Raw genomic sequence first — 16,501 nt, forward strand, 5'->3', positions numbered from 1 at the left:
GTATATTAAAAAAACCACCTAATTCCATTGAGCATGCTTAGGAGCTGATTAATCATTTCACATAAAAATTATGTTGGTTATTATTAATTGCATTTATAAGCAGCCCTTCACCATAAGTTCCCAATTAGTGTGCACTAATTGTCACCGATTTCCAAAATAGCTTCCAAACAATATGTTTTATTCTAGCATTGGGGAAAGATGTATTCTGATCCTTTGCAAACTTTCTCAGAGATGAATTAACAATCACTGAGTGTGCACAGGATTGTCACCCTAAAGTTAAACAGGAACAAATGGCTTATATTCTCAAGTATTCTGACAACATGTAATGCATGGAAGCTTAAAGGTAAAGGTAAAGGTACCCCTGCCCGTACGGGCCAGTCGTGTCTGACTCTAGGGTTGTGCGCCCATCTCACTTAAGAGGCCGGGGGCCAGCGCTGTCCGGAGACACTTCCGGGTCACGTGGCCAGCGTGACGAAGCTGCTCTGGCGAGCCAGCACCAGCGCAGCACATGGAAACGCCGTTTACCTTCCCGCTATAAAGCGGTACCTATTTATCTACTTGCACTTAGGGGTGCTTTCGAATTGCTAGGTGGGCAGGAGCTGGGACCGAAAGATGGGAGCTCACCCCGCCGCAGGGATTTGAACGGCCGACCATGCGATTGGCAAGTCCTAGGCGCTGAGGTTTTACCCACAGCACCACCCGCGTCCCACAACACCACCTGCGTTGGAAGCTTATGCCATAATAAACTTTGTCAGTCTTTAACATGCCACAAAACCTTGTTGTTTTGGCCTCTAATATAAATATGGATATGATCGGGCTGTGGAGGAGTGGTGTTAGTAGAAAGTTCTAATAGGGATTTCCCCCCATTCCAGCTCTGCAGTCCAGGAATACTGAGCAAAAGGTCTGAGAAATCATGTGAATTCCTTAAGGTCTTTGAAACTATCAACAGTAGTACAGTGGTACCTCGGGTTAAGTACTTAATTAATTCTGGAGGTCCGTACTTAACCTGAAACTGTTCTTAACCTGAAGCTACTTTAGCTAATGGGGCCTCCTGCTGCTGCCGCGCTGCCGGAGCCCAATTTCTGTTCTTATCCTGAAGCAAAGTTCTTAACCTGAAGCACTATTTCTAAGTTAGCGGAGTGTGTAACCTGAAGCGTATGTAACCCAATGTACCACTATACTGAAGCATATTGCCACATGCCAAGAAGAACTCTGACCATTACTTTCCTGTTTAGTGAACATGATTGCAAAATTGCTCAAATGCACAGTTTGCTTCATGGTAAAGAACATACCCCAATCCAACTTTTCACTTTTCTAGGCTTGTCTCCATCCTCCTCTCTGCTGCTACAAGGGCACAACTGAGAGTAAGGAGAAGGAAGCAGACAACCAGAGCCACCAGACAGCCAGAGCCACCAGTTGGACTGGCTGTATAGGAAAGCAGGCAGCTAGGAGGCTTGACCCTGCTCCACTGAATTGAAATTTCAGCCTTCATGACATAGGAAAATGGCCAAGTAAACAGCTATTTTCGTGGAGGAGGGTCAAGATATTAACTAATATGCATGAAATATCATATATAGCTATATAATCCCTAGTGTAGTAAGATAAGACCTTTGGAGCAGGCATTTTTTAAAAAACCAGCCTAGTAGGGCAGTAATTATGAACCGCCCTAGTAGGGCAGTAATTGTTCCTTGACAATTTGTCACCTGATGATGGCACCTGGGGCAGCCTGCCCCCCGCCCCCCCTTCCTATGTCCCTGCTGATGAAAAGCATAGTAGATTAGGGCAATCCAATCAGAACTAGAATGTCTGCAAAATACCTTTACAGCTCCAGGGTTCCGAGAAAACTTGTCAGTGCTGAGTGAATTCCACATCTGTATGAATTCCACATCTGTAGTGGGAACAGGATAATAAGCACCGTCTTTACTTGGAGTGACACCCAAATGAAGTTCTGTAACTCCGAATGCACTCGAAAGGAGTTTCAATGAGGCTTTCTTCCAGGTCACCTACGTGCAAGCAGAAATGCAGCTTTCGGCACTTTTAAGCCCATACTGGCAGCAGCCTTAAATGCTTCGCTATACTTTAAGACGGCATCTTAAAAAGCAAAGACATCACCTTGCCGACAAAGGTTCGTATAGTTAAAGCTATGGTTTTCTCAGTCATGATGTATGGAAGTGAGAACTGGACCATAAAGAAGGCTGATCACCGAAGAATTGATGCTTCTGAATTATGGTGCTGGAGGAGACTCTTGAGAGTCCCATGGACTGCAAGAAGATCAAACCTCTCCATTCTGAAGGAAATCAGCCCTGAGTGCTCACTGGAAGGACAGATCCTGAAGCTGAGGCTCCAATACTTTGGCCACCTCATGAGAAGAGAAGACTCCCTGGAAAAGACCCTGATGTTGGGAAAGATGGAGGGCACAAGGAGAAGGGGACGGCAGAGGACGAGATGGTTGGACAGTGTTCTCGAAGCTACCAACATGAGTTTGACCAAACTGCGGGAGGCTTCCCCAAGACTTCCCCAAGACTTTTCCAAAAACCCTCGTGCGCCCCCTAACGATTATTATTTTTTGGCCCCCTCCCTCCACCTTGCGTCCCTCAGTACACAAGTCACGCCCCCTCAGTCTTTATCTCCTCCCTCTCGTTAGCAGCGTAGGCTCTGTGTGTGTGTGTGTGTGGTGTTTTTTTCCCTTGCCGCGCCCGTCGCCTCTCTCCTCTTAATCTCAGGCCTTAGTCAGGCCTAGCCCACTGACGGTGCGCGCGCACCCGCCCGCTCGCGCGTTCTTTCTTTCTCTCCGTCCCTCCTCTCTCCTCCCCCCCCAGCCCGCCCCGCTCCTCCTCCTCCCTCAGCCCCGCCCGCGCGACCGGCGTTCGTTTCAGCGGGGCCGCTTGGCATCTTACCGGCTCCCAAGATGGCGTCCATCATGGAAGGCCCGCTGAGTAAATGGACCAACGTGATGAAAGGCTGGCAGTACCGCTGGTTCGTGCTCGACTACAACGCGGGGCTGCTCTCCTACTATACGGTGCGTGTCGAGGGAGGGGGGGGCAAACCGGGAGGACGGAGCTGTGGGGGTGGGGGGGGGCGAAGCGGAGCACAGCCAGGATGCCCGCTTGCCAGGGGTAGGGGTTTCTGAGAGAGGGAGTGTCGCGGTCGCGAGGAAGCCAATAGGGATGGCAGAGATTTTGGCGCTAGCCAATAGGGTGGTAGCGTTGGGAGATTTATGTGGAGGGGGGCGTGGGGTCGGGCCGCGTTTTAACTTGAGGCGACTGAAGTGGGGTTTTTTGTGGGGTGGGGGGAGCCGAAGGGCCTGGTGGTGCTAAGTGCTCTTTACTTTGTGAAAGGGGGAGGCGGGTCTCAAAAGCACAAGCCTGTTTTGGGTCTGGGGGCGGGCAAGCTGTACTCTCCTTGCTTGAGGAAAGAGGGGTTGACTCCTTTTGGCAAGCGAGGTAGAGCTTCCGCGTGATAAACGTTGGCAGCCAAGGCTGCTTTTGTGCCGCATTTGAAGGCGGAATCCAACCATTCCTCTCTTTCAAAGTAGGGATAGACCAGAAAAGGGAAGTAGCAGTAACTTTCTCCCCCTCTCTGTCAGATGGTGACTCCATCCTGAGCACCCAAACTTGAGAGTAAGTTTCACTGACGTTAGTAAACAAACAAAACACAGGCTCTGCTTATGGTCTTGCCCATTACTGTGTCTACTTCAGGGGAGACATCTTGATAATTGAAATCTGCACAGCACAGGGGATTAATTAAAAGCGTAAAGAGTTGTTTGGCAGGATCAGACACAAGGTTGAACTACTGAGGTACTCTTTCTGCAGCTTACAAACAGGACATTAGGGACAAAACAATAGAAGATGTCTGTTTCGCAGTCTATACCACACTAGTTACACTGTATCTTTGAAAATACAGTAACACACGAATCTGGTGTTTACTATGTAACAATTTTGGCCTTAAAACAAAGTTTGAATAGGTTTAATTCAGTAAATTGTTTAAGATTCAGTTAAATTGAGTGTTGCTGCTTCGGATAGTAGTAGTCTTTGATAGCGGTAAACTTTGCAAGTTAGCAGGTGCTTTGTGCGGTAAAACTTCTCATTAGCACACAACTTGTTTAATCCAAATTTATTTTATGGTTTCAATTAGAACATTATAGACAGGCAACTTGTTCAGGGTTAGTCATAGGTAGCAGTCTTTTAACACTTAACTGGGAGTAATTTGAGCTCAATAGGCTTTTGTTCTGAGTTGACATGTATAGAATTGCACTTGTTTTGTTTTTACTTAGTTGCCACTTGAAACATTTACCTTTTCTTAATAATCACCAATGCAGTATACTATATGATTTTGTGTGTGTGTGTGAACAATCTTAAGGCAGAGGCAGGGGTTATTAGCTTGTGTATGGGGGGGCGTTCTTATTTTTATTATGTATTTTTTATGTTGTTGTTTTTATGTTTATGAGATTTATGGATGAAGGACAGTATAAAAATTAATAAAATGAAGTAAAATAAACAAGCCATAGTAACTGCAAGGTCACTCTATTGCTTCTTACTTATTATTGCCGAAAGGTGATCTATAAATATACTGAGTTCAATGTGACTTAAAATAAAAATAAATAAAAATAATTAATTATTAAAAACCAATTCAAGTCTAAGAAGCAACAGGGAAAACTTCTAATCACATAGCAGCAGCATGGGATAAACCAGTCTTTCCCAAACTTGAGTCTTCAGCTGCTTTTGGTCAACAATTCCTACCATCCTTGACCACTGGTCTAGCTAGCTAGGGATGATGGGAGTTGTAGTCCAAAAACAGCTGGAGACCCAAGTTTGGGAAACACTGGGATAAGCAGTGTTAGAATAAACAACAGAGGAATACAAATAACTTAATCTAGCTGCAGAAGTTACAGTGAATAAGGTAAGTTTTATTACCACTCCCTCTGAGAAGAGAGAATGTGCCTGCCAAAATTTCAGTGGGAAGGAATTCCAACCACAAGAGAAAAAAAACCCTGTTGCGGGCAGCCTGGCATCTTGACTAAGCTGGAGACTGGGATTGGTTAGTAACATTTAAGACTATGACATGCTATAAGTTTGATCATGTGAGTGTTAGGTGGAAATATGAGATTACCATTGTGGTCTTTGGTTGGAATAGAGGCATCTGTGTATTTTAAGGCTTACACCATAGAATTGCCATATGGGTTTAGTTCTGGTGACTGAAGTGGGGTGGGTAAAGCAGTAGGAATGTCCAGTCCTAATACTTTAAGAATAGAACACGATGATAGCAGCTAAGTTTTGAGGTAGAATTTTGAAGTTTGGGCAGATGAGCTAGTCCTTGGGGTCATATTGGGAAATTATAATATGTATATTGAGAGGGAAGATAACCATTTAGGGGGTAATATTTCAGATAAAAGCGTTCTTAAAGAGAGTTGTCAGCAACTTTACTGGCAGATGCTTTTTGCTTTGAGTGTGCAACAAGTTAGCATGTAAGAGCTGCCACTTCTTATGAATGATAATATATCGCTGTGAAAATGTAGAGATTCTTATTGTTATATAACAAGGGCAAAGAACCTGTGCTAGGAAGAGGTGTTACGGTACTTTAAAAATAGGACTAACATTAAATTTCTGCTGCAGTAGTGCAAGAGGTATGAGGGGCTGCAGTTCTCCAATATGGATGCAGGAACCATTAATATCACTTCTTAATTTAGATGACCCTTTATTCTCCCCCCTCCCCAGATTTTTCCAACAGGATGTGAATGTACTGCTGTACATTTCCTTTCAAAGTCTACACCAATGCCTTGTGACCTTAGAGTGAGGGTGGGTAATAAATTGTAATAATAATAAATTAAGTTGCCACATTTAAATACAGCCTTTCTGTCAAGACACTCAAGGCATTTTTACAATCTTGGAGTATTAAGACAAACATGTAAAGTTGGGTGTGGGGAGAGGACAGTCGGACTGGAGCAGACACTGATGTTGTCTCTGCTTCTTTCCCTTGCATTCTTCTTCCTCCCAAGTAGGAATATTATAAGGAACAATTAACATAGTGGGTATGGAGTAGTATTGTGTGGCTTCCTTTCTGGGTGCATGAATATAAATAAGAGACTAAGGATGGAGAGCTGGAGATCTGTGTTTTGGTGTTCTGCTCTTGTGCTAGTACTGTACAAAGAGCTCAATTTGCACATAACTCTTAAGCCATGGTTTGTTGAGCACACAAACCCAGCCCAACAAACTAAGCATGATTTGTTTTCTATCAGCAAATAACATTGTGGAGACACGACTTGTTGGCTTACAACCCATGGCTTGTTTTAACTGTGGTTTTAGTGTTGCTGCCAAACCCAGCAGCCTTGCTTAACCATGGTTTGTTTCATCATTGCACCTCAGACACTCACCAAATTACAAAGGCATGACGCAAGAGCCACTGGAAAACAAACTAAGCTTTCAAGAAATAAGATGTGACTTGTTCATTCATCTGTGAGATGGTTCATGGTTTCTTCAACAAACCATGGTTAAAATAGCAGTCACAGTGATTCATTGCCTGAAGTAAAGCTGTAAAAGTACTTGCCTTGATGTTGGCTTGTGAATATATTCACTTTGCAGGCAAACAGTTCAAATATGCTTATGTTTCAAACTCATATACACTGTTTAAAAATTTGAATTTGCCAACATGATGCAGTGTGATTGTCTTTATCATAGTTATTGTATCTTTTTTCTTAAGGTGTATGAGCTTTGAATAGGAAGGCTCTTCTGAAAGAAAAAGAATTTAATGTGAGGATATGTTCACAATATGTTGCTTTCTAATTGAATTCATTGCTTTCCAATTGAAACTTAAGAACATAAGAACAACCCTGCAGGAGTAGACCAAAGGCCTGCCTAGTTTAGTTTAGTTTCCTGTTTCCCACAGTGGCCAACAAGATGCCTATGAGAAGCCCACAAGCAAGACATGAGGTAACAGCTCTCTCCTGTTGCTGTTCCCCAGCAGCTGGTATGCAGAGGCATGGCATCTCTGACTCTGGAAGTGGTATATTGCCATCATGACCAGCAGACATTGATAGTCTTAGCCTCCATTAATTTGAGTTAGAGCTTAATTGGGTGATCCTGAATTCTAGTATTACAAGAAAGAGAGAATAACTTCTCTCTATTCCTTTTACACGTATATTCTTTGTCCAAAAATTTCAGGTTCTGCAGAACATTAAATTTTCATCAACAAAAGAACAGGCAAGCATAGTGGGTAAATGTAAACTCACCTGGTCTTTATAATTTTGCTGATGTTGGGGTGTTAAAGGTATAGCTCATCTTAAACCATTCCATGTACTTTGGAGAACACTGAAATTGCCATTTCTATGAGTTCATAAGGGAGAATGGAAATGCCTGAGAAAATAAAGTGAGCAAACCCAATGGCTGAAAGAGTCCTTAAGCAAAACTCTATTTCATTGCCAGCTGTAACTTTTAGTTCTGGTTTAATTTTTTGCCCCAGGGATCTAAATTTTCAGGGGGGAAATGTACAAAGAATTCAATTGTATAAGAGAAATACATCAAGATCAATTTAGGCTTTCTTCTGTACACATTGCTGTAGAACAACAACATCATTATGTCTTGTACCCAAAACTGGAAACAGAGAACTCCACTGCAGGTTTTAGATACAGTTTCTTTCTGTTTCAGCAAGATGCTACTTTGCCACAAAGGAAAATAAGCAGTGTACTGTTTACATAAATCTTCTGCATGAGGTAACTGCATTCCATTCTCATTTGGTACCTTGGACTCTCCCTCTGCTTGCAATAAGTAACCTGATACTTCACATCTGTTCAAAACAAGATTCTTGGTGAGCTTGTTTTACAGACAAAAGTATAAACGTCTGTTAGGAAATCAGATGTGCACACTTCTGCACTGGATAATCTTTGTGATTTGCTTTCAGTCCTCAACAAATTGGGGGTTGCAAGGAATCCTCAATGGGAGGGGGCAGATAAGCATTTTGGCAAGCTCTCGCATAATGCAGTAGTATGAGCCTGGGGTTAGATGAGTATCTTCCTGCTCATGTAGGCCTGAACTTTGGTAATTAAGTGCTGTAAAGGTAAAGGGACCCCTGACCATTAAGTCCAGTCACAGACGACTCTGGGGTTGCGGCACTCATCTCGCTTTACTGGCCGAGGGAGCCTGCGTTTGTCTGCAGACAGCTTCCGGGTCATGTGGCCAGCATGACTAAGCCGATTCTGGCGAACCAGAGCAGTGCATGGAAACGCCGTTTACCTTCCTGCCAGATCTATTTATCTACTTGCACTTTGACGTGCTTTCGAATTGCTAGGTTGGCAGCAGCTGGAACCAAACAACAGGAGCTCACCCCATTGCGGGGATTCGAAGCACCGACCTTCTGATTGGCAAGTCCTAGGCTCTGTGGTTTAACCCACAGCGCCACCCGCGTCCCAATTAAGTGCTGTAGTGTACCGTAATTACTGTATAGTGTTGACAGCTAAGGTTTATGGCTACTGCTTGCAAAATGTGAGAAGTATGGACATGATAGGATAGTATATGGAGGATACCCTCTCCTCCTGTCTTCCAACTCCTATCTTTCGTGCTTTTCCTTTGCACGTAGCCAGATGGGCCACATTGCCTCCGTGTAACTACTAGTGTAACTGGGCTAGCTCAGTCATGAGAGCATGAGACTCTTAATCTCAGAGTGGGTTTGAACTGCCTGGTGGGCAAAATAGTCCTTCATTGTAGGAGGTTGGACTAGATGACCCTCATGGTCCCTTTCAACCCTCCTATGATTCTATAATACTCTTATTGTGATAGTTCACAGTGATAGGGAAATGCTCATCATTATGATGGGTAGTTTGTGTTGCAGAAGCTTGTAGATTGCATGGTCTAAGTCTGTGTTTGCAGAGGCACATTGGGGTGGGGTCAGACTTCTTGTCTCTGTTTAACTCCAGCTGTTGAAGATAAAATTTCATGTGATGTAGGAGATCTGTGATTGGCTTTTCTGGTGTGTGCGTGTTGTTGTTTTTTTAACTGAAACCCTGTACAGCCATGGAAAACTGCCAATATGATCATAGAAGCAGCCCTACTGTATGTTCAACACTGCCCGCTCCATGTAAGTTCCAGGCAAATTGCTCCTCCAAGCTGATGCTTGTGTGAGTGTGATTTTACCCTGTGGGGTGAACATATTGCAGGGAAACTTTAACTCCAAGAACTGCATGGAAAAAGGTTAAACATTATTGTTACGGTAAAATCTGGGTGCGGGGCTACTCTGCCACCCAGCTCGTTGGACTAAGTCCGTGGGTCCCTGCGGAAGAAAAATGATCTCAGCCGGAGACAGGAGCAAACTGCAGAAGATCCAAGTTTATTGCGCAACAGGTTAAAGGCGAGATTGAACAGCGAGAAAGGGGTGACATGAATTTTTGAAACTTCATGTCCCAGAATACAGTGCAAAATACATCCCAGTTACATCATGAATACATTAAGAAGAGGTTGGGTTACACAGATTACATCACGAATACATTAGGAAGAGGTTGGGTTACACCGGATTAACATATGGAGGAGGGAGGGGGGAATATGCAGAGCTGGAGATATGCGCAGATAAGCACATCCTGAGTACCGGTGATGGGAAGACAATGGTCCATGTATGCATAGTCTGCCACCTGGCATTGCCCGGAGGAAAGGCTTGGCAGAGCGATTTGACAGGATTAGGGTCTTGACACCTTGCTTGAGGGATTATGGAGGACAGGGGAGGTGTCATGGAGTCCTAGAGAAATTGAGCAAATTGGCACATTGATTTTCTATGAATTTTATAGATTTTAGTCCCTTTTGACATTGACAATTGGAAATAAATGGATATATTGTAGCGAAGAAGAAGGTGAAGAAGACATGCCCCCCTTCCGTATCAATTATCTTGCCCCCTCCACTGTTCTGATCAAATTGCCTGCCCTATGCATGAGATTCAGTCATAGATCTTCTGAATAATGTGTACTTTGGTCCTGAGAATCAAACTTGTTACGTTCTGCATAACTCTGCACCAACTGCTGTTTTGGTCACACTGTAACTTGACTTAATATCAGCCTCCGTTACTGAAGATTGAAAAGAGGCCACTGTAACATCAACTTAAAAAAAAAAAAAAGATTCAGTGAGGATCTGGAAAATTACTGGCTAATTAGCTTAATGACTGTTCTAGGAAAGCTTTTCAAAAGCTTTTGTTAAAGTTTCTCACCAAAGATTCCCAAGTAAGCTTAATAGTCATGGAAGGAGAGAAAGGGTCCGTATATGGATTGGTAACTGGTTGAGAAAACAGGAAGCAGAGAGTGGGAATAAACAGTGTTCTCAGTGGAGGGATATAGAAGGTGGAGTCCCCACGCTTGGTATGAGGATCTGTGCTGTTTAACCTAATTTAGTAGCCCTAGGGTTACTTGAGTTAGGGATGCAGTAGCCATGCTTGCTGATGTTACCAAATTTGAACAAGTTGGTTAAAACAAAAAGAGGTTGTAAGCAGGGGCGTCACAAGGGGAGGCGGGGGGCGGTGCGCCCCAGGTGTCAGGCCTATGGGTATGTGACAAAATCACCCCTGGGCGGGAAAGAGGGAGAGGCCTCGAGGCTGAGGGAGTGAGAGAGAAGTGAGGTGGGGGGTGGGAGGAAATAAGAGAGAGAGAGGAGGGCGACCGAGTAAGAGGGAAGAAAGGAAAGAGGCGCCGCCTCAGGCTCTGGGCAGTGGCAGCAGTGGCAGCATCCGGCTGCTCCTCCCTCAGTGCCCTCCGGTGTCTATCCAGTCCCTGACATTGGCCACTGTGAGAAAAGAGTTCTGGATTATATCAGTCTTTGGCCCAATCCAGCAGGGCTCTTAAACATGTCACATAGTCCCAATATGTCATATCAGAGACCTGAAAAACAACTAAACTTTAATGTATTCAAATGATCTATGAGCTGGTGAAAGATAAAAAAGTGAGTAGAAAAACAGAGATAAGCTTGCAGTTATTTAAAAGTGCTAAATTTCCCCTTCATCATTAACAGAGATGTGGGTTATCAGTGCCTGTATTGAAATGTCTTCTTTCTCAATTATAGCTTAGGGCATGGCTAGTTCTGGGAATTGTTTACTGATCTCTTGGTTCAGGTCTCAAAAGGTGCGCTTGAAAATAACAAATTTTAAAAAAACTTTCCTGACAGGCCTATGATTGTGACATTAAGCATGAAGTTGTATATTGTCTTAATCTTTTTCTCTACCTCTCACAAGCCTGGCATTATCTGGAAAAGTTAATACTGCAGTAAATATATTGTTATTGCTCAATAATGCAGATGGGAAGATATTCACAAACAGTGCTTTAATCATTTGATCATTTATGGCAAACACTGAGGGAGTCTACTAAGTTCAGAAGGGCCTTACTCAAGGCAAGTGAATATAACATTGCAGCCATAGTAAGTTTAGATGGTTTGTTTTTATTTGAAATTTATTCCCAAGGGTTGCTCAATAAGACATATTTGCAGGTCTATACAGTATTATAGTTCAGTAGTCAGCTTATTTTCTCTTTCTAGAGAAATCTTTCCTGTTCCCATCCTCTGATCCCCTTCTGTTGGGATGAATTAGGTCCTTCTGTGCTTTTAAAATGGATTTTTGTGGCTTAGCTTTTAATGAGGTTTGCCTTCATAAATATGCAGTGTATGCCTATATTAGTCTATAGTCACTCTTCATTGATGTTATGAAATCTATTTGCTATTTTACAGAAATATATTGCACAAGAGGACTAGATAGAACTGCTGCTATTGCTTTGAGTATCCATAAGATGGAGACAAAATATGAGATTCTTCTCCTTTCTTGGCTTGGGAATTTTAGGCCCATTGTTTTTGAGTTTCCTCTTCATGTCAATGCAGTGGAAAAATCCCAGGCAGTAGGTTAGATTCTGAAACTGCTTCCATGTTAGTTTATTTCTGTCAAGATAGCAACCTTCATCTAGTATTTACACTTACTTGGTAAATGCTTTCATAGGGAAACTCTGCCCTCCAGATGTTTTGGGACTACAGTTCCCATCATCCCTGACCACTGGTCCTGTTAGCTAGGAATGATGGGAGTTGTAGTCCCAAAACATCTGGAGGCCTGAGTTTGCCTATGCCTGCTTTAGATTATTCACTCATTTCTCATATTTTCTTTCTTATTTCTAAAACCTCATCTCAAACAGTTATTTGATCATGGCAATCAAGCCAAAAACTAGTTGCGAGAACCCTGCCTCTCCATTGATCCTTGACTTCACGTCTTCTTATGAGGACAAGAGCAGTTCCTTGTTCTACTCTCCAGCTCTAAGTTGGGAAGTGGAAAGAACTGCCTGATAGTATTTCTGAAGTTCTCCGAGTTCCTTGGCAATGCAATGGTTATATAATGCCAGCCTTCCTCCAAACCTTGATGCTAAATAGGATCTTTGTGCAAATGCAGTGGTAGTTCTTCAAGGGTGGGAAGGCTGGGGCTTCTCACATTAACCAAAGGAATGAAATTCATGTAGTGTAAGTTGACTGAAGAAGCAGCAGTTTGCTGTCAGCCACAGGCATTCTGGATACTGACACCCAAAAGAAGGGTGATATTTGTTCTCTAACTTTCACAGCAGCTATCTTATTAGTTGCATAGACTGCCCAAACTGTGCAGCCAGGTCTGAGCCTATACTGTAAGTGCTTGGATAAACACCCCTCTGAAATGATGCCCAGTTACGGTAATTGAGTGCTCTATAAAAAGCCATCTACATGTCTTTAAACAATTGGTTAGATTCACTGATTGACTATTACAACCCTATTTTAGATGTTATCTTTCTTAACGTATGTGTGTAAGGGTAAGGTGCCTGTTTGGAAAAACATACATGAAACCACTGGGTGGGGTTATCCAGAGGTTTGGAGTACGTTGTCAGCAGTATGCTGATGACACTTGGCTCTATTTCTCCTTTAAATCTGCAGGTGAGGCAGTGAAAGTGCTGGACCAGTGTCTTGCTTCAGTAATGGACTGGATGAGAGCCAACAAACTGAAACTCAATCCAGATAAGACTGAGGCACTGTTAGTGGGTGGTTCCCTAGACCAGATGGGTGGGAGATCGCCAGCTCTTGATGGGGTTACACTTCGTAGTTTGGGGGTACTCCTAGATCCTTTCCTGTCGCTCAAGGCTCAGGTGGCCCCAGTGGCCCAAGTGCCTTCCATCAGCTTTGGCTGATGGCCCAGCTATGCCCCTATCTGGACAGGGATAGCCTAATTACTGTTGTATATGCTCTGGTAACCTCAAGGTTAGATTACTGCAATGCGTTATACGTAGGGCTGCCTCTGAAGATGGTTCGGAAACTTCAGCTAGTGCAGAATTCAGCGGCCAGGTTGCTCACTGGAGCAAGACGGTTTGCGCATATTACGCTCACCCTGGTCCAACTTCACTGGCTACCAATTTCAGGCCCATTTCAAAGTGCTGGTTTTGACCTATAAAGCCTTAAATGGCTCAGGACCGCAATAACTCAAGGACTGACTCTTTCTATATGAACCTACCCAGACTCTGAGATCATCTTCTGAGGCCCTTCTTTGTGTGCCTCCTCCTCTAGAGGTCAGGAGGGTGGCAACATGAGAACGGGCTTTCTCTGCAGTGGCTCCCCATCTATGGAATGTGCAGGGAAGTTCACCTGGCGCCTTCATTATACACGTTTAGGCGCCAGGCAAAAACATTCCTTTTTAACCAGGCCTTTGGTTGATTTGATTTACATCCTATGCCCTTTTTAAATGTGGGGGTTTTTTGGGGGGGTGCTATTGGTTTGTTTTCATTTTATGTATTTTATGGTTTTATATTTTGACTTTTTTTTTGTGAACCGTCCTGAGACCTCCGGGTATAGGGTGGTGTATAAATTCAATACGTAATAAGAATAATACATATGATCTAGGAGGACAGATAGTATGGTAGCAGAAGGTGAGGAAATACAGCTATTTCCATACATCAGTGGTCACCTCTTGTTGCTTCTCCCTCATATCCTATTAATCTAAGGCTAGTTAGTTCTGACAGACAGCAGGTGAAGTGGTCAGTGTTCAGCCATATCACTTCAGACTGTAAGTCTTCACAAAAAAGGGTTGCTGCTTCACAAAAAGGGTTCCTGCATGTAGAAGAGGCTAGGCTACAACTCTTCTCACTGATACCTACTTTTCAATGTGCTAGACGGGGAACTAGATAAAAAAAGCATTCAGTTACATGAATCCTTAACTTCAGTTTGAAGTGAGGCAGCTTACTACAGGTTTTATGACTCCATCTGCTGTTTGTGAGAACTAGGTCTAAATCCTCTGGGCATAAGCACTGGTGTTGTGTACAGAACTTAGCACACTTGCAGTAAATAAAATGTATGATGGCATGGTGCTGTTGTTCCCAAGCTTGATTGCAAAAAAACTTGAACAGAGGCATGAGTCTGCCTTAGAATACATTTTATCAAAAGGAGCTCTAGCTTCTATGAGAACAGCCTTAAACTTTTATTTGCAAGTTTAATAGGAAGGGAAATAACTGATTGAGACCACTTTTTAAGTAAAGAAAAACTTGTTTGGAATGGCAGCTTGCATCTTGCTTCAGTTTTTACTGCCTCTGTTGAATAGATTGTCATATGCCTGTGCCCTTAGAGCTAAATAGCCTAGTTTGCTTTTTGAATTCTTAAACACAAATAGGAGAGGCCCTCTTCTTGATTATTTTGAGTTTGCAGTCTTCTGTGTGGTGGAACATATTGTTCTGTATAGTTTTGTTTCAGTCTGTTAGCCTAGTTGTGACTTAGAACAAAAGGCTGCTAAGCATCTTTATTCCCCAGTCCTGGATTCTGTGGCTGATTACTAATTTTTCCGCTTCCAGACATATGTTTTTCCTGTAGCTTTCGAACTAGAGTGGCCTTACTAGAATGTCATAGTAAACTATGATTTCACTTTTCTGAGCTGTTGGTTTCTTTTGAGCAATAGCAGACAGGAGACAAACAGCTAAGAAAGGCATGTTCATGGTAAACTATTAAATGTGGTTTACTGTGACATGCAAATTGAGCCAGCAGCTTAGTTCACACATAAACTGTGGTTTGTTTAAGCTGTGGATTGTTTATCAAACCATAAATTAACCTCAAGTTGTTTCACAGACAATCAAACAACCCATGTATTGTTTCTCCAGCATTTGTTTTCCAGCTGTTAATGCCTCATGCGCTTGTAATTTGGTATGTTTCTGGGGTGGGATCATTAAGCAAACCATGGTGCTGGGTTCCCATATAATGCTAAGCCATAGTTAAAGCAAACCAAGGTTTGTAAGCCATTTAGCAAACAATGGCTTCCTATTGTGGCTTGTTGGCAGTAAACAAACCATAGTTAAACTGCTAGGCAAGGTTTATACATATTGCTAATCCATTCGTTTAAAGTTGCATGGGAACTGGGCCAGTGTCATTTTGGGGCATTTTTATGGTATGTAGTGGGCTATAGGGCAGCAGAAGCTGGTTTTAGGAGAACCCATAATTATTAAACAACAAATGGGGTGGATTACAGATGGACTAATAAAAAAGTAGAGGCATAATGGTGAGGTGTTAGGTAGCTTGACTCCTGCTCCGTAAAGACGCATGCAAGCAGGACTGGGAGGAGTTTATAGTGTTTTTGGGCTACCCACTTCATAATCACGAGAGCGGGCTTTGGAACCACTTATTTGTGCTCTTTAGTTTCTTCTTAGCGTCTTTCCTTGGAGAAGAGTAAGAAATTAATATTTTGGAGCCACTTTTCTGCTCAACAGATCTTTATGAGGCACTTACATGATAAAATTTAGCATACACAATCTGAGTGCCTCATATCTGTGGTAAATCTTATGGGTTAAGTAGATACCTTTCATTTTTACATGTGTACATATTGTGAAGACTCACAAGACAGTTGGTGTGTAGATAACAAGAGTATGAACAATTTTGAAGCATTTGCAGTGGTGCAATTTTATTTAGCTGACTTATTTTTCTATTTCAGTCAAAGGATAAGATGATGCGGGGATCACGCAGAGGCTGTGTTAGATTGAGGGTAAGTATCTGTTTTTATACATCTCTTAGATGTGTGCTGTGTGATATACTTGACAAATAATTTGCTAGCTTCTGAGATGGTTTTTGTTTTGTTCTGTCAGTGATCAATTAAAGACGAGGAACAAATTATATTTTCCTTCCATATCTTAAATGCAATCTATATTTTCTTCATTACAAAATTCTTTGAGGTCTATATACCTTTAAGATTGGAATTGAGGCAGGTTGCTGCCCATTTTATGACAGTTCTGTTTGTGTTTTTGTTCAAAATCGGCTAAAAAACCTATGGTGGTGATGTTAGCTTGACATTTCAGGCTTCTCAAGTTGTCTTTGGCATTACTGCACAGTTGTCCCTTTGAGTTATTGGCTGTTTTCAGGTTTTATTGGTAGTTGACAGCCATTTATGCTAGATGTTGGACTGAATTAAGATATGTATGTTTGTGTGTGTACGTATACAGTTGACTTGCAACTTGCCAGCTGAAATCACACAAATTAAACACGCGCAAGGTAGAGAGTTTAAAAACACTTTCTGTGCC

At 42.7% G+C, this 16,501-nt stretch overlaps 1 protein-coding gene across 4 annotated transcripts in view; it reads left to right on the plus strand.

The window, feature by feature from the left end:
* Window positions 1-2,861: 2,861 nt before the first annotated feature.
* Window positions 2,862-16,501, plus strand: part of OSBPL9 (oxysterol binding protein like 9) — a 61,183-nt gene continuing 47,543 nt past the window's right edge. For 2 of the 4 annotated variants that reach the window (XM_081010829.1, XM_081010830.1), the window contains exons 1-2: window positions 2,862-3,019; window positions 15,919-15,969. In XM_081010829.1, coding sequence (XP_080866955.1) covers window positions 2,909-3,019; window positions 15,919-15,969 — 162 coding nt within the window. In that variant the 5' untranslated portion in view covers window positions 2,862-2,908. The remainder of the gene's footprint in view (window positions 3,020-15,918; window positions 15,970-16,501) is intronic. The other 2 variants (XM_081010825.1, XM_081010826.1) reach the window with 1 other exon arrangement.

This window comes from Podarcis pityusensis (genome assembly GCF_964106645.2).
Source record: "Podarcis pityusensis genome assembly, chromosome: 6".
Classification (NCBI taxonomy): domain Eukaryota; kingdom Metazoa; phylum Chordata; class Lepidosauria; order Squamata; family Lacertidae; genus Podarcis; species Podarcis pityusensis.